Below are 18,606 nucleotides of genomic sequence, written 5' to 3'. Positions count from 1 at the left end.
CACCCAGAAAAATGGAATTTAAGGTAACTAACTTCAGTTCGTTTGTCTCAATTTCAATGACATTGCAGATGAAAAAGCCACGTTGAGAAGATTGGGGCGCATTTTGGTTTCTATTATTATGGTTTAAACTGAAATCTCCACTTAACTAACCCCACTTACTCCCGTGCTTTTTGGCTTCAGTTATTTGTTCAGAGATCAATAAAATTTTTGTTTTGTTTAAAATCGGTGAGGTTGCGGGCATCGTACTTATTAACTTAAATCGAATGAAGCTGTCTATCCTTAAAACGCATATAATTGACAATACCAGTATCGTTAAGTAGCTGGGGAAATTAAAGACAGACAATTTTTAAAAGTTCAATTACTTTTTATGAGTATAGTAGCTCGAAATTCACTGATAACAACATGATAAAAGAAATCCAAGAAAATTGACTAATTTCACGGAAAAAAAACCCACTTCATTTTAAATTGGAAATAAACCCCCACGGAAATAAACCCCCACGGAAATAAACCCCCACTTTACTTTTAAAGAACTGCGCATTTAGCGCGTTTGGCCATGCCTTGCGGGCCATGGCCATGCCTCAGCGGCCCGTGGGACTTGATATGAAACTATCACATCCGAACAAACTATCAGAGCCAAAATTCTTAAAATGGGGGTTTATTTCCGTGGGGTTTATTTCCTATCTAATGTTAAGTGGGGGTTTTTTTCCGTGGGGGTTTATTTCCTAGACCCCTTTTTAGTAGGACGTCCTTGTGAATCATATAGTACTAATGAAAAGTTCTCATATCTGAATTTATCTTCAAGGGAGCAATGGTTAAGTATCGGTTTGCGAACGAATTGGGAAGCAATTGTCTATTTTTTCCTAGGGCAATTTTTATGCGTTATGTTTTGATTGACTATCACGTCTTTGACTTTTTGAATGTTGCGTGATTTAAAATGGTCTCTCATTAGCAGTTTTAAGCACCTAAACTTATAAAGGAGTTGATTACTAAAACTCCAATTAATTTTTTTCCCAAATGGAACTTTTCATGATAACCTCAACGACATTTGATGCTCCTTTCTGGCTGCTCAGTTTTTTTGCTCTGTTCTTTAGAGGCACCCGACTAACACTAAAGCAGGCTTAAGAATTAATAGAGCACACCGCATATTTGAGACCAATTGTCTGGAGCTCGACGTTTTTGTTTTTCTGCGGTCAGCCTGTGATTAACTACGGTCCCTGAATTGGGTTATTGGGTTTTTGACTGTGGAAATTTATTGGGTTTTTGACTGCTCTGAGGCATAATTATACTTCGAGTTCATTGTGATGAGAACCTTCAGCCCACTTAAGCATAATTGTTTTAGAAGGTGATGTTTTAAATGGAAAAATCCGGTTTTCCTATCAATCAAGGTGAGCACTAGTTTCTGTCGGAACATTGTTCATGCTTTTCACACAAACGCGCACAGAGAGGCAAAAACAGACACAGACACAAGCAGGCACGCACACAGACACACACGCAAAGACAAAACAATCAAACATACACACACACACGCACATCTTAGGCTCGCTATCTGAAATTTAATTGAGGACAGTAGCAGTTAAACTGAACGACAAATGTAAGTTAGCACCCCTTATTTTCAGGAAGCAAAATTTCAATTTTTGAGGCACGATTACTCCGTATTGAAATCGCCTTCTGAAATTATTATTTACGCCATTGATCCCCTACACTAGTCTTCTCGCCTAGTTACGAAATTCAGATAAAACGCAACGCTCACTTACCGAATTGCCGATGTAAAGTTGATAAACTCCATCGACGTTTCGCAGTAAAAAGATAGTTGTCATAAGATGCGATATGTGTTCAGGTTTGTTAACTATGGTTAAGTTTTTACTTGAGTTGAACATTAGAGAAAAGATATGAATAAATGGTGATCTTGTGTTAACTTTTTTTTTACTGCAAAACTTGTTATCTAGTTTACATTGACATTTCTGGTAATTGAAGGTTGCGTTTTGTCTGATTTTTTAAGTAGGTGGGATGACTAGAGTAGGGAATCAATAGCGTAAAGTTGGTTTTTAAAAAGTGGTTTTAGTTTGGAGTAAAATTGCCTCAAAAATGGAATTTCTACTTGAAAATAGGGAATGTTAACTTTTTTTGCCGTTCACTATATATATTATAAGAGCCGCAGTGGTGGAGTACTTTCTGTGACATGTTTTATTCGTGTCCGGACAAAACAGTCCCAGACAAAACAGTCCCAGACAAAATAGTCCTAAATTGCAAAATAGTCCCAGACAAAACAGTCCCAGACAAAACAGTCCCAAAAAGCAGACAAAACAGTCCCAGACAAAATAGTCCCAAATTTTTACAGATTTTGACTCAACGCATTAATTAACGAAAGTTAATTCAACGATTAAGCTAATCCGAATCAAATTATCGACATATTAAAAGTGGACGCAAAACTAGTTGTTGAACTCAATGACAGGTTTGGTTTTAATTGTGCAGCATATAAAAGAGTTCCTCACGATGTTTGGCGTCATAATTCTGACGCAAATTGTTAATATGGAATTCATTCAGACAAACAAAAAATCGGAATTGCTCGTCTTTGAAGGCTATGGCTATATAAGGCACCGACAACTTACAGATGGCGCATCCTCTTGGCGCTGCTGTATTACAAAATGCAATGGCAGAGTCAGGCTACGCAATGACCAAATCGAAGTTATCACAGCCCATAGCCATTTACCTGATCCAGCAGATATTGAAAAGAGGAAATTCCGCTCAGCGTTGAAAGACAGAGCAGCAATGGCTGACGAGACTCCCCGCCAGACAATATTTGCCGCCCAAAAAGACATCAACAGAGAAACAGCAGCCAACATTCCAGCTTACTACTCAAACCAAAGGACAGTTAACAGAACGCGCCAACAAAATCGTCCACAAATGAGTGAGCCCTCGTCGCTGAGAGGATTTGAGATTCCCGAGTTATTACAAATGGCACATAGTGGTGAGAAATTCATGTATTACGATTAAGTATTTGTTTAAGTATTTGATTAAGTATTACTGATAAAAAAGAAGAGAGCTATCGAAAACTACTCTGTTCTCTTCCGGAAACATCAACAAAACGAGTAACAATCGATTTTGAAATTGCAGTTCGGAACGCATTCCTTCAGTGGAATGAAAACATTCAAATTCAATTTTGTTTCTTTCACCTTGGCCAGAACGTGTGGAGACATGTGCAGTCAGCCGGCAAAGCTTCGGAATACAACAATAACTTGGATTTCCGAGAGCATATCAGAATGATGCTTTGCACGGCTTTCTTGCCAGTGAAAGATGTCATTACTGCATTTGAAAAATTGCAGTCAACTTGCCCAGAAGACTGTCAGCCAATTTTCAACTAATTCAACAGTAATTTCGTAAAATTGGTCAATACAAAACATCCTTCACTGCCCAAACTGATTGAGAAATTCAAGGATGAACAAAAAAATGCAGAAATAATGGTAGAGAAGATAACAGCTGGCCAGCAAGTAAAGAGGCCAAAGAAAGCAAATTACGCAAAAATTGATGCAAATTTACAAGAACTTGTTCATAAGTACCAGCATCAGAATATGATTGACTTCTTGAGAGGCTGCAGTTATAATATCAAACTCTAACAGTTGTTGTTTTCTCATTGTGATCCTTTATTTTCTGTGATTCAATTCATTCATTTTCTACCAAAATTTTTTAAGTTTAAAAGTAACGCTAGAAGCGATCTGATTATTGCAAAATGTCGATCATGAACTAGCTTTTCATTTTCCCTTCTCTCACGACAACCCATGCCCGGGCTCTCCCGATTTTAACACTTTTCCCAGTTTTTCCCAATTTTCGATCTTATTTAACCTCAATTTTTGATTTTTGCGAAAATATTTTTCCCCACTCGGGCTCGAACCAGCGACCTCCGAATGTGAGCCCAGAGCACTAACTACTGCGCCACGGTGATTTTGATTTTCCGACTTCAAAGCTTTCTTTGAAGATCAAAGCTGCACTTTCTTTTTGATCTGAATTACGAGCGCTTTGAGCGGGACTGTTTTGTCTGGGACTGTTTTGTCTGTTTTCTTCGGATTATTTTGTCTGGGACTGTTTTGTCTGGGACTATTTTGCAATTTAGGACTCTTTTGTCTGGGACTGTTCTGTCTGGGACTGTTTTGTCTGTTCACCGTTTTATTACGGCTTTATTTTTCAGAGTTTGTCATTGAGTAATTTTTCTGTGAAATCTGTTCTTGTTACAGTTGTTTGATAAGAGATCTGTAAAATGGACTTTCAAGCTTCTTTTCGTCTCCATCAGCGATTCTTGTAACGGTTTGTTTCTTTGCTTCCAGTATGCGTGATGTATGCTACTCTCTTCTGCATTAGTGTTTAGTTCATTTGTGTGATCAGTTTTCGACTGAACTCACTCAAAAATGATTTCTACTCTTACCTGATGATAAAGTTTAATTTTGTATAACTTTCACTAATTGAAGTTCAGTCGATTTTCCCTTTTCTCAATATATCTGATTTTCCCTTTTCTCAAAATTTTTTCTCAATATATCTGATTTAGCTGTACATTAGCTTTCTTTGCTTTTCATTCCATATTTTAAGATTGATCATGCCTGAAAAGGAATCTGAAGAGCCAATGGAAGTAGGCAGCAATGAGAAGGATAACAATGACGATGTAATTGTGGTGTCCTCCTCCGATGCGGAGGTTGCGGTCGTAGGAGAGGACAAAGATAAATCGGCTAAGAGCAGCTCGAGCTCAAGTAAGAGTGGCAAAGGAGGGAAAAGTGGGGATGCAAGTCTGCTGCCTTGGGTTGAGAAGTACCGGCCTGCTGTGCTGGGTGACCTCATTTCGCATCAAGATATCACTAGCACCATTCAGAAGTTCATTGATATGGACCAGCTCCCCCACCTGCTGTTCTACGGTCCTCCAGGTAGCTTATTTGACCTGGTTTTGAGAAGATTGAAGTTTGACGAGGTAAAAGGTAAAGGGTGGTTGGGTTATGTCACTTGACGCCAATAGTTGTTTGGGAAAAAAAACTGATGACTAAAGTAAGTACAGTTGATGTTCATGAGTCAATTATGATCTTTTGAATAGGGAATTGAATTCTAGAATTGGTCTTTTTCACTACATCTCAACTGATATCTTATTTTCTGGCGTATATTTACTGTTCCAATAACAGAATGTTACCGTCTGAGAGCTGCTTGATTCTCGGTAATCGGTTACTTTAATGAACTTGTTTAATTTGGTCTTCAGAATATTTCCATTCTCGGTTAAAATGTTGGATTTGTTTGCGCAATTAAAGAAATCAAACATTTCAACAGATAATAGAAACAAGTCTACTTCTTTATTTGGAAAATTTCGACGGGGAAATTTTTACTCCAGGAACTGGGAAGACTTCAACAATTCTGGCACTTGTGAAGCAACTTTATCCGAAAGATTACCAGTCGCAAGTTTTGGAATTGAATGCTTCTGACGATAGAGGGATAAATGTTGTGCGGGAAACAATTGTAGGATTTGCGAGTACTCGAACCATGTTTAACAAGAAATTCAAGTTTGTGATTTTGGACGAAGCTGACGCTATGACTAACGATGCCCAGAACGCACTGAGACGTGTCATGGAGAAGTACACGGAGAACACCCGATTCTGTCTCATTTGCAACTATCTCTCCAAAATTATCCCGGCTATCCAATCCAGGTGTACTCGTTTCCGATTCGGACCTCTGAGTGCAGACCAGATGATGCCGCGAATACAGCACGTGATTGACAGTGAGAATGTAACAGTAACAGAGGATGGATTAAACGCGATATTGAGCCTTGCCACTGGTAAGTTTGTCCAACTATTGATTGCCGAGGTCCCAGTCCCCTTTTCTGAATCATATTTTTTTTCAGTCTGTTGTTCAGTTAGACTCACATTCTGCTGATGTCACTGTGAAATGTCTAAACTTAGGAGCCTCGAACTTGGGTCCTATTATGCATTTTTTCAGCTGAAGTGCTTTTTTCACTTTGTTGTAGGATGGTCTTTACAGTTTTCATCCTAGAAGAACAAGGTATGATGCATAGTATAAGCTGATCTATTGCTCTTGCTATATAAATATTCATATATTTTATTGCTAAGAATAATGTTTATACTTGAAAAAGCATAGCATATTCCAAAGGCGAAAGAACTTCTCGTTATCTGTGCACATGACCGCATCCCAGCTTACATAGTCAATCACTGGAATAAAACGTGAGTTGTGAAATTATATCTTCAGGAAGTAATTGCTCCCGTTTTTCTAGTGATAGAGGTACATCACTTCTTGTGTCGAACAAGAAGTGATGTACCTCTATCACTAGAAAAACGGGAGCAATTACTTCCTGAAGATATAATTTTAATATCTTTTAATATAATATATTTTAATGCACTCACGTTTTATTTTTCAAAACAAATGAAAGGCCGTCTATTTTTTTGCAACTGAAAAATTGAATTATATGGGGCTTTGTTTTTTAGGACTACTAGAGGATAATCGGCGGGGCATGCTTTTTTTAATTGCTTCAAAGCGATAGGTGGGGCTATTGGCGGTTTTTACAATCCGAGAATCACGACTTTTTTCACGAATTCAAGAGGTGTATTGGTGGAGCGTCTTCTTTTGATCGATAATTTTTGGATTGTATTTTAAACACGATTAAAAGTCTATGCCTGATGTGAAAACTAATTGTTTAGGTCAAAAAGCTGAACGAATCGGAGAACAGATAAAAGAGAGTGTGTGTGTTCGTATCGTTTTCTGAGAGAGAGAGTAAGAAAAATAGGTGTGAAAAAATTTTTGCTGAGCGGGCCAAATTAAATGATCACGTGCGGCTTTTTCAGTGCAGTGTTAAAATCTAACGCCAACTTTTTCATTTTTCTCTCAATAATCCTAACTTGTAATAGTGTTTGGAAATTTTTTTGCCCATCTGAAGCAAATATTACACCTTAAGTTTCAATTTTCAACTATTTTCAACCATTCGCCTCATTTTTATTCTTGTTGATTTTTTGTAGCGTTTGGGCAGTTGTGTGGCTGAAAATACAGGTTATAGCACTTTTGGTGGTATTTAAATTGAACTGATAATTATTTCGAGTTATTTTACAGAAAATCCAATAAATTTGAGCAACTTTTTGCCGATTTTGGTCCATTTTTTATTTCTTTGCAATTTACGCTTCTCGCTGTAATTTCCCTTGGTTAATTCTTAGCTAAGAACTGTTCCATAGATGCTGCTGCTATTAAATGACACTTGAAGGCTAAACATGACACTTCATTTATATTAATTATACGTTTTTTTTTCAGGTTATTTGCTCTTTGCTTATTTTAATATTTTGTTTATTGTTTCTCTGTCGTGTATTTGATGAGACTGAGCAGAAAGATTTTTTTTGTTCTCCAAATATTGGTTGGCAAGGTACTCTAAAGCTTAACAGGGTTTTTCACTTGAATAAATTATACAATGTCTGAATGTTTCAGGTTTTTTGTTCTTTGTAATCGGTAAATTGTTGTTTAATATCTCCGTCGATTATTGGTTGGGTGACTGATATACCAAAAGTTGTAACTAAATTTTTCTCAGAGTAATGTTTGCGAAGTTAAATTTTAGCTTTTTTTGGATAATAATATTTTTTGGTTTTGTCCATCGTCATCTTTCCCCTTTCATCGATTTCTATTTATGAACCTATTTTGTGAGGTCTGCAATTAGCATTAGTTTGTTGCCAACTACCTGTATTACAGTGTCTTTTACGAGTAGCTTTTTGGAGTTGAAACTAAATGAAAATTTTACCTGTGTTTTTCTCAGTGTTATTCTGCAGAATGTGCATTGTGTTAGTGGGGTTGGTTATTTTTGTGCATCAAATTGTTTCCAGAATTCTTCCGGCTATGTGTTTTTGTGAAATGTTTTCACATATATTTCCATGACTTTGATCTTTCAAACGGGATAAACAGGTAACGCACGTTGGGACCAGTTTCAGGAGGAACCAAGAGATGGCTTCAGTAATCCTTCGCGTGCTCAGAGTGCTGCAGTTGCTGGGAATGCCTTAATTCAATGTTTAAAGGTCATTTTTAAGAATTTTTGGCGCAATTTTTGCTTTTTTCGGTTTTTTTTGTTTATTCTCAAATTCGCTTGTGTCAAAGGTGATAAAGGTCTTTGTGAGACAGTAATTATGACTATCAGAAGACCTTTATGATCTTTGACACAAGTTCATTTGAGAATAACCGAAAAGCATTTGACCATTTTGTGATCTACACGTTTTGGTACTGTCAACATTAACACGCTAAATGGTACCATTTGAACTTTTTTGGGATCGGCTCTAGGATTTGATAATAGATTTGTGTTTTTTTTAAGTTGAAATGGAATAGTTTTCTCAAGAATTTTGAATAGGTTCTAAGGACATTTTCGCGAGTTTTGGAAACTTTCAATAAAATAGGCAATTGTTTTCAAAGTTTTTCGATAAATTTTGTCACACTTTAGCGAGGTTTTTTATCTGTAGTGGCCAATAAAAGCGTTTCAACGCTTTTTCTTGGGGTGATGGGCCTTTTTAATTGTGCTAAATTTGGCCTTGAGGGTAAAAGTGTCAAGATTTTTATCAATTTATTTTTGTTCAGATTGTTTATTATAGCAGTAACTTGTGAGACCGTTTGGCTAGCATTGTTCGATTGGTCTGTTGGAGTTGTGCTGCTATGTTTTTTTCGTGGTCAAGATTTTTCCGACCATATGACATCACAATCACATATTTGCTTTTTGTTCATTCGTTCATGCAATGTCTGATTTGCGTGCAATGTCTGATTTGTGTTCACGCAACTGATTTGCGTGCTTGACGTCTTTTCTCGCTCTAAATGGAGAGGTTTTTGTTCATTCGCGTTAAGTTTCCTCATTCGTGAAAAAATGACTTCCTCAATCTGAAATTGAGTTTTTTTTACTTCAACTCATAGAGATAATGTCCTGTGAGTGCTTGTCACTCTTATTGAAGGTTTTTCGAGAGCAGCTAATATAAGCAGCAATAAGTAAAACAAATTCCTAATCAAAATAACATCTGAGCGTTGAAGAAAATGAAGTTTCTCTTTAATGTTTCTTCTATCTTTTTGACTCTGCAGATTTGCAAAGCTTTTGCGGCTATTTTCTGGCAATCTGTTAGCTATGATCGACAGCTTGAAGTGTACATATAACAGAAACTGACGCACAAGAAAAAATAGCATATAGGATAATCAGTGGAAGAGGATAAAAAAATGGAGTTAATATATTTAATTGTTGCGTGAGAGCAAAAAAGTTGGCTTAAAAATTTTTTGCTAGGCCAGGGGAAACTTTTGCTTAAGTGTGAAATTTTCAATGACTTGCTTATTTGAATTCCTATTTGAATTATGACTATCAGAAGACCTTTATGATCTTTGACACAAGTTCATTTGAGAATAACCGAAAAGCATTTGACCATTTTGTGATCTACACGTTTTGGTACTGTCAACATTAACACGCTAAATGGTACCATTTGAACTTTTTTGGGATCGGCTCTAGGATTTGATAATAGATTTGTGTTTTTTTAAAGTTGAAATGGAATAGTTTTCTCAAGAATTTTGAATAGGTTCTAAAGACATTTTCACGAGTTTTGGAAACTTTCAATAAAATAGGCAATTGTTTTCAAAGTTTTTCGATAAATTTTGTCACACTTTAGCGAGGTAGTGGCCAATAAAAGCGTTTCAACGCTTTTTCTTGGGGTGATGGGCCTTTTTAATTGTGCTAAATTTGGCCTTGAGGGTAAAAGTGTCAAGATTTTTATCAATTTATTTTTGTTCAGATTGTTTATTATAGCAGTAACTTGTGAGACCATTTGGCTAGCATTGTTCGATTGGTCTGTTGGAGTTGTGCTGCTATGTTTTATTCGTGGTCAAGATTTTTCCGACCATATGACATCACAATCACATCATATTTGCTTTTTGTTCATTCGTTCATGCAATGTCTGATTTGCGTGCAATGTCTGATTTGTGTTCACGCAACTGATTTGCGTGCTTGACGTCTTTTCTCGCTCTAAATGGAGAGGTTTTTGTTCATTCGCGTTAAGTTTCCTCATTCGTGAAAAAATGACTTCCTCAATCTGAAATTGAGTTTTTTTTTACTTCAACTCATAGAGATAATGTCCTGTGAGTGCTTGTCACTCTTATTGAAGGTTTTTCGAGAGCAGCTAATATAAGCAGCAATAAGTAAAACAAATTCCTAATCAAAATAACATCTGAGCGTTGAAGAAAATGAAGTTTCTCTTTAATGCTTCTTCTATCTTTTTGACTCTGCAGATCTGCAAAGCTTTTGCGGCTATTTTCTGGCAATCTGTTAGCTATGATCGACAGCTTGAAGTGTACATATAACAGAAACTGACGCACAAGAAAAAATAGCATATAGGATAATCAGTGGAAGAGGATAAAAAAATGGAGTTAATATATTTAATTGTTGCGTGAGAGCAAAAAAAGTAGGCTTAAAAATTTTTTGCTAGGCCAGGGGAAACTTTTGCTTAAGTGTGAAATTTTCAATGACTTGCTTATTTGAATTCCATCCTTGTTACCGAAATGGTTTGATCCATTAGTCTAACTGTTCACTGTTTAGTTGATTCGTAGACTTTTTTATTCTTCTTTGGTTATTCGTCGTGATTTCGCGTAAGATTTTTGCGTTTCTAAACGTTTTGATGATTTTGTAGCTTTTAAAATATTTTTTGACCGATACTTAGTCCTCTGTATCCAAATAGACGCATGGCGTCCTTGATAACGGCTGGTAATTGTTAGTACTGGTTTTGTACTAGTTTATGCGTTGTCAATTTCAGAATTAAATCAAGTTTGAGATAAGTTTGAGTTATTTGAGTTTTCTGCAGGTATTTTGTATTCGATTTTGTCAACTTCTGTCCTTTTGTTGCTGCTAATCCAATGCGCAATTCATAGTCCCAAATGTGAAAGATCTCTTGTGTTTGAGGGTTTAGACGTTGCTCGGCAATGGACAGATTCATTTTGTTTCCTTTTTAGTTTAGCTCCGTGTTAGTTTAGTCTCGTGGTTCTTAATGCTTTGTTTTGTAAATTTCAACCTTTGCTTGCTAATTTGTCTTGGAATACAATTTGACTTAGTTTAATATACGTTATAGCTAAAAAGTCTTTGTGAGTAAACGTAACATCTTGAAGCTTATCTTTTATGATATGTCTAGAAGTTCTTTCCATCTGCTGAGTTAGCAGCTAAATTTTCCTGAACAGTGAAAAACATGGTGTCTGCATCTAGTTCCTCGGGGTTCTTAATTTTGATCAGACATGATTGAAAGAATTGGTTTGAGACACCTGTGGGAGCTACAGAGTTTTTCAATTGCTCTGGAACGAAGTTCGATGCAATTATTGTAAACGTGTCTTTTTCGTGCAAATTTTTTGCTTAACGCTTTTGTTTTAGAATAATTTTGCGACTTTAATTCTTCATTTTGAGTGATCTAAGTTACCCTGGAGTTTAAGAATAACAATGAAACTCTGGAGTTTAAGAATAACAATGAAACTCTGCAACGTTAAGAATTCGAACAAATATATTGGTAGTGCGGTCTGTGGTTAACTGAGTGATCGATATTTATTCTTCTCGACATTTATCTTTATTGTTTAATGTAATCGTTATTCTTGAATTGGTTTTGTTAATTGGTGCATTCATAGTAAGATTTTGTCGGTATAGCTTTTTTTTGAGCCAGGGACAAACCAATTTCTTCTTTTTCCAGTTTGACCCAAAACTACTATGCCTGTTTTCTTAGAATATATAGTGATTTGCTTTGAATTTGACAAATATGATTTAATTCATCTTTTTGTCAACTTCTGGGTTTTGGCCCACTTTTTGATATTCGAGAAACAGGGTGACCTAAATGGTTCCCTATGGTACATCAAAAAAAATTGAAAGGAAAAATGTTGTGCACCCTTGACTAAATAAATTCTATTATTGGTGTGTTCGGTTTTCTCATTTTGACAGTTGGTTTCTGGAGTTTAAGAATAACGATGAGACTCTGCAACGTTATGAATTCGAACAACTATATTGATAGTGCGGTCTGTGGTTAGCTGAGTGATCAATACTAATTCTACTTTTTTGAAAGTGTAGCCCATTATTCACCTAATTTTTTCTCGACATTTATCTTTTTTATTGTTGAATGTAATCTTTATTCTTGGAATGGTTTGGTTAATTGGTGCAATGATGGTAAGATTTCTTTGGCCTAGCCTTTTTGTTTGAGCGAGTGACAAATCAATTCCTCCTTTTTCCAGGTTGATCCAAAACTACTGTCTGTTTTCTTAGAATATAGAGTGATTTGCTTCGAATTTGACAAAAGTGATTTGATTCATCTTTTTGAGAAACAGAGGATGACCTAAATGGTTCCCCATGGTACAACAAAAAAAAATTAAAGGAAAAAACTGAGCACCCTTGACTAAATAAATTCTATTCTTGTGGTGGTCAACAGTTTTTTCGGTTTTCTTATTTTGCGAGTTGGGTTTTCTAGGGTTTAACAATAACAATATTTTGGAACGTTTACTAATTTTATTCTGTACTCAAAAGTTACTAAGATTTCTTTGGTCTAGCCTTTTTTTTGAGCGAGTGACAAATCAATTCCTCCTGTTTCCAGGTTGACCCAAAACTACTGTCTGTTTTCTTAGAATATAGAGTGATTTGGTTCGAATTTGACAAAAGTGATTTGATTCATCTTTTTGAGAAACAGAGGATGACCTAAATGGTTCCCTATGGTACAACAAAAAATTAAAGGAAAAGAACTGAGCACCATTGACTAAATAAATTCTATTCTTGTGGTGGTCAACAATTTTTTCGGTTTTCTTATTTTGCGAGTTCATTTTTCTATGGTTTAACAATAACAATGATATTTTGGAACGTTTACTAATTTTATTCTGTACTCAAAAGTTACTAAGATTTCTTTGGTCTAGCCTTTTTTTGAGCGAGTGACAAATCAGTTCCTCCTTTTTCCAGTTTGACCCAAAACTACTGTCTGTTTTGTTAGAATATAGAGTGATTTGCTTCGAATTTGACAAAACTGGTTTGATTCATCTTTTTGTCAAGTTCGGGGTTCTGGTCCACTTTTTGATATTTGAGAAACAGAGGATGACCTAAATGGTTCTCTATGGTACAACAAAAAAAATTAAAGGAAAACAATTGAGCACCATTGACTAAATAAATTCCATTCTTGCTGTGGTCAACAATTTGTTCGGTTTTCTTATTTTGCGAGTTGGGTTTTCTAGGGTTTATGAATAACAATGATATTTTGGAACGTTAACTAGTTTTATTCTGTACTTAAAAGTTACTATTTGCAACATTTGCTTGGATTTATCTTGTTAAGAGCAAAGTGAAAATAAGAGAAAATGTTTGACAGAAAAGTTTTGCTTGACTGTTTTAATCATTTGTTTAATAGCCGCCGTCAGGCTCTCAACGATTTTTTATTGGCGCTCTCCTTTTTAAATTCCCTTCAACTTTTGATCACGTTTTTCGTTTTACATAAGTCAGTTTTCACCGACGACTTCTGACTTACTCTGACTTGCTCTCTGTTTCAACTGAATGGATTTTAAGTTCTTTGACGCATTCAATTACGCGATGTGGCGAATACTGTCAAAGTCAAATGATCAAAATCAAAAGAGACGGGATAAACCGATAAATCCCTGTCATTAAGTCATTGAGAATTAGATTATCAAAGTCCATTAGAGTATTTGCCAGCTGACATTGGTATTAAGCTCATTAGCTTTCAGTTTAGAAGCTGAAATAAGTAGTCTTAGAATCCAACTGAAACGGCACGCCAAATTAGAACACTTTTTGACACTTTGAAAAAATGAAAAAAAAATGTTCAATTTGTCTCTTTTTGCTGTTTTAATTCCGGATGTACATCAAGCGCGTCAACGACGGCTATTTTCCGACAATCTGCCGGCTATGTTTTTGAATAATTTTCGCTCGCTTGAGCGATTTGAATTTTCATCCTTAGAAACGGGATAAATTGTTAAAGCGCAAGGGCATAGCAAGTCTTATTTTTCGTCGAGAATTTGTAGGTCTTAAGTGTACGGATCATCAATCAAAGCTGCTGCTGAGAACATTGAACTTCAGAACTCCATGGTTTAATGGGCAATTTGAACAGTAGGTTTGGACATCCACCAATCATATGCCTACAATCCCGTGCTGGGATTTGGGAATGCAATCTCCCAGTGCGGCTGGACTCGCTAAGCTGAAGCTAAATACTATCTGTCTTTCGAGAGCAGTTCTTTCGATTTTTTGCTTTATGGTTTTACATTCTTATGATGCTTGAAGTTTTTGTTGTAGCATAGTTTGTAGCAATTATATGTCCTGTAGCCTTTTTTATACGATCTTTTGCTTGACCGGTTTTTCGTCTGACCCTTTTGACTTTTGTCCTCGAAAACGGGATAAACACTTAGTGCCCGGACATAAGAGTCTTAAACCTTACTAGACGGTACTGAGCGTACTATGCTCTACTAAGCTTACTACCCCCATCACCACCCCTGCACATCATTCCACCCCGCCGCTTACACCATTAAGCTAAAGCTAGCCTCCCTAAACCGTAGCGAGCTTTTGACGAAGCCAACCACTCGCCAGTCTTTTGAGAGCAATTCGCCCGACGTTATTCGGTTACTTTACTTTATTTTTTGTTGTTCTTCACCTTCAGAATTGCCTGCTGGTTTGATAATTGCTAAATAAAGGGCAATGTAATCGAGGGCCATACTAAAGTGTAACTGCGTTTAAAGATAAAAGGAATTAGTAAGTGAGGTTTTTCAGTGGCTTATGATTGTCTCTGTGTTACCATAATGAGTGATGACGAACACATTTGTTCTGAAATTTTAATTTACTTAAATTGCAGTTCATTAGCTGCGTTATCTTGACGCATCGCCTTTTACGTTCTTGTGTTTGCGCACCAGCAAATTTACAAACTGTATTGTTTGAAAAACTACATGTCTGCAAGGCTCTGGCAGCAGTTTTCTGGCAATTTTTTTTCTGTTGTTGCTCTTTGTTTGTTATTACGTTTACGCCTGTTTGGTTGTTTTGCAGGGGATATGCGTAGATCCCTCAACATCTTGCAGTCCTGTGCAACTGCATACAAGACAGTGGACGAGGAATCAGTCTACATCTGCACTGGGAACCCCTCTAAACAGGACATCAATTCAATTGTCCAATGGCTCCTCAACAAGGATTTCTCCTCCTGTGTTGATGGCATCCATGACTTCTGCTCCATTAAGGGTTACTCCTTGCAGGATATTGTGACCCAAGTGCACCTCTACTGTGTCAAGATCGATTTTCCACACTCGGTTAAGTGTAAGCTCCTGTCCAAAATGGCGGATATCGAAGAGAGGCTGCTTGGTGGAGCATCGGAGTTTTTGCAATTGACAGCTTTGGTAGCCTCTTTCACTAGTGCGAGGCATGAAGCCATTGAACTTGCTGCAACTTCTTGAATACTTGTTGTGCTTTGTTGTTCTGCGTTTTGAGTAATACTGCTGATTTTTCTAACTGATTTGTGTAATTTGTTTTTAGCAATTTACTCCAGTAAAATTGTCCCATTTTATCACAGCACAATTGAAGCTAAATAGAGCTACTATTAGCCGCCTCGTGGTTTTAATAGGACCTGAAGAGGAGTATTGGTTTTCTGCCGTTTTCTTAAGCGGAAATACTATTTGTTCAGGGAAAGTGAGCTTACCTTTACTGGGCAAATAAGATTTTTGTGCGCCGTGGTAAATCCATGACATGTAGAATTTGAACAGAAAATGCATTTAGTCGGACGTATATATTGGTTACATGACATTTTACCCAATGAAATAACTAATGTGCCAAAGTAAGCAATGCAATTATGCCCTATTTTGAAATGAATTGTTGCCTTTGATCTTTCCGTTCATTAGTCCGATTACAAAATACCCGTTGCTATTTCTGAGCACCTTCTATTATACTGACGCGTCAATTTTGATCGCATGTTTGTTTGAGACAGTTTGGTATCGAGTCTCACGGGCCGCAGATGTAAGACTGCGGTGATATATTAATTAATGGGCTCTCACTTAGGTATATAAATAATTCTCAGCAATAATAAGAATTTTAACTATGAGGTGAAATATTGTAAAATTTGGGTAATGTGACTCGGGGTGTTTTTGGATTGTATTGGATCGCTTAACAATCCAAAGAATTTGAATTGTATTGGGGCGCTGTCTTTTTACGACTCGAAGAGGAGTATTGATATTCTACAGGTTTTTTTTAGCAGAAAGCAAGTTTGTTCATGACTTGAATTTTGACTTCTTTCTATTCGAGCTTTTACCTCCGTTTTTGATTATGACTTCTTTTTTCGAACATTGGATTTTAACAATAGCTTAGTTTGTAATGTATAGCAATTGGTAACAGTTTGAGAATTTGAGAAAATTTGATCCCATTTAACTACCTACCCCCCCCCCAAAAAAAAAACTACCCCTCCCCCCACGTACCTAACCCCCCCCCCCCCCCCCAACGTACCTACCCCCAACCCCAACGTACCTACCTCCCCCTCCCTTGTACCTACCTACCCCCCCCCCCCCCCCGTACCTACCTACCTACTATTTTCGTTATTTCTAGTGCTTTTTCGATATTCTGATTTTGTTCAGTTAGGGTAGAGATTATTTTGCACGACGATTCGAGTCGTTTCCGGTATTCCACCGGCTATGTTTTTTTAAGATCTGTTCACACATTTTCATGATTTTTGAAGTCAAATTGGAGTAGTGATTTTGGTCACGCCGAAACAGAAGTGGAGCGAAAAAGCGAATGGTTTTGCGGCGTGATTTTTTTTCGCTCCAAATTTAAAGTAGAATGAGAAAACGGTGTTTGAACAAAAATTCGCTTTCTCGCTAGTGGTTTTTTGTTCACATGCGGCAATTTGACTTTGATTTTCACTGTTTTTCGTTTTTTTGGATCGGATTTTTTTCTAAATGGTTTTTGCAATCCATTCATAGTCCGTTCTAGGTCTGGTTTTCTGTTTAGTCAATGAAAATTCTTTGAATTGTACGTCAGGACTTGTCCTGCTATGTTTTTTTACTTCGTCGAATAAAAAAATGTTTCGCTTTTCCTCATTTTGCCGCTTTTTCAACATTTTGCTTGATATCTTTTTGACTTCTCTAGGCTAGTTTCTCTTCTCTCATTCTGCTAAAAGTGATTTTGAACATCAGTTGCTCAGCAAAGCAATTCAAAATGAACAGAGTCAGTGTAAAAAATTAAAGTCAGAAGTAGAAACGGGATAAAACCCAATTTTGGATGCCCGCTATTTGAACGTCGTTCCTATAAGTCTTAGTTACCATCTCTAATGCTTATTGGTATTGACAGTAGCCCCTGTAGCCTCTCTCTAAGAAACAAAAGTACGTTATGTTGAACTACGAAATGCCATCGAAATAAATCGGAGTTAAAAAATGTTTTTGTACAAAAATCTTTTTTTTTTCATTATCTTCTATTCTTCAATCCCAATCATGCTCATTGGAATAAACGGTGGCTATTTTCCGGCAATCTGCCGGGCATGTTTGTAGTTTTCGTGTCATATCAATGTACATCTCCGGTTTACATCATTTTTCTTACAAACTTTTAGGAAGAAAGCTAAGCACAAATGGGCGGTGAGTCATCGTCGTTGAAAGCATTTAATCATTAGCATTAACATCCACAGGACAAAGAGATGGACTGTAGGTGGGTTTGGCGTAAACGTGCATGAATATAACTGCGAATCTAAATTAATTATCCACATCCGTCTTAACTTCCAATGGCCTAACTACTTTATGGGGGCCATGACAGTCCTTGCGACTCGTCCTAGCTGCCAGATTCCTCTTGGGGTAAACTCTCCAGGACGCCAAATATCGTGATCTGCTGCCAAAGCTGCTTCACAAGATTTCCATTTCTTTCATTGAAGAAGCATCCTCGGTCACCAGCCCCTTAAAAATCTGCAATTATTTCTGTTTTCCGTCCATGCCAAACTCTTGTATGTCAATGTCTCATTGAAAACGGCAGAAACGTTGCATGAGCTTCTGCTGATGAAAAATTAGTGGGGCTTCAGTGGGTTTGCAGTCTTCGTTGTTGCTTCTAAAGTGAGTGGAGAAAAATTTGGCGAGGCTGTTGTGCTGGCTCACGATTGTGGGAAAGATATCTGGCGTCAGTTTAGCTGAGTAAAGGTTCAGGAGAAGTGCTCCATTCACTCGTTCCAAAGCCTCTCCCTCATCCAACGAAGTGAAGAGCAGAGGGAGTGTTCAGCTTCCTCTCGATTGAATTGTTAATTAGCTGATCTTTAATAGAGCTGTGGTCCGACGTCAATGCTCTTCGTCTTATCTGCCTTCTTGCTGCATGGATGTTTGTTGTGTCGTCAGACAAGAACAAACGTGGGTGGACACTTTCAGTGGTGAAGCGGATAGTTGTCAAAGACGTTTCTGTGCCCAGGTGTTCTGCAGTTTCCGGGTGGTGATTTTCTCTCATGCCAAACAAGTTTAACGGCAGATATAGGTCTTCTCTATTTCGCTTAACGACGTCAAAAGGTATTCCAGGTAAATATGAAACATTTGAAGGCTCTATGGCAAGAATGGGGCCCCGATCTTGTATGCAATTGAGGGTGTATCCAACCACATTTTTAATAGCCGCAGAGCAATAGCTGGGGCTGTTATTGGCCT

General features: G+C 37.1%; 2 protein-coding genes across 3 annotated transcripts in view; both read left to right on the top strand.

The window, feature by feature from the left end:
• Positions 1–18,606, top strand: part of LOC142334629 (uncharacterized) — a 418,890-nt gene that overhangs the window by 150,370 nt on the left and 249,914 nt on the right. The gene's annotated exons all lie outside the window — the stretch shown is intronic.
• On the top strand, positions 4,583–15,508 carry LOC142335412 (replication factor C subunit 5-like). Of its 2 annotated transcripts, none has more exons than XM_075383888.1 (3): positions 4,583–4,907; positions 5,360–5,800; positions 15,008–15,508. In XM_075383888.1, the coding sequence occupies exons 1-3, from the start codon at positions 4,586–4,588 to the stop codon at positions 15,406–15,408; spliced, it is 1,164 nt and encodes a 387-aa protein (XP_075240003.1). In that variant the 5' UTR covers positions 4,583–4,585; the 3' UTR covers positions 15,409–15,508. The 2 variants fall into 2 exon arrangements, with proteins under 2 accessions (XP_075240003.1, XP_075240006.1); XM_075383891.1 differs by having other exon boundaries at positions 15,021–15,362.

The sequence above is a fragment of the Convolutriloba macropyga genome, chromosome 2 (assembly GCF_964194025.1).
Source record: "Convolutriloba macropyga chromosome 2, txConMacr16.3, whole genome shotgun sequence".
NCBI lineage: Eukaryota > Metazoa > Xenacoelomorpha > Acoela > Convolutidae > Convolutriloba > Convolutriloba macropyga.
Note: the sequence above shows the minus strand (reverse complement) of the source record. Positions and strands in the feature narration are given on the sequence as shown.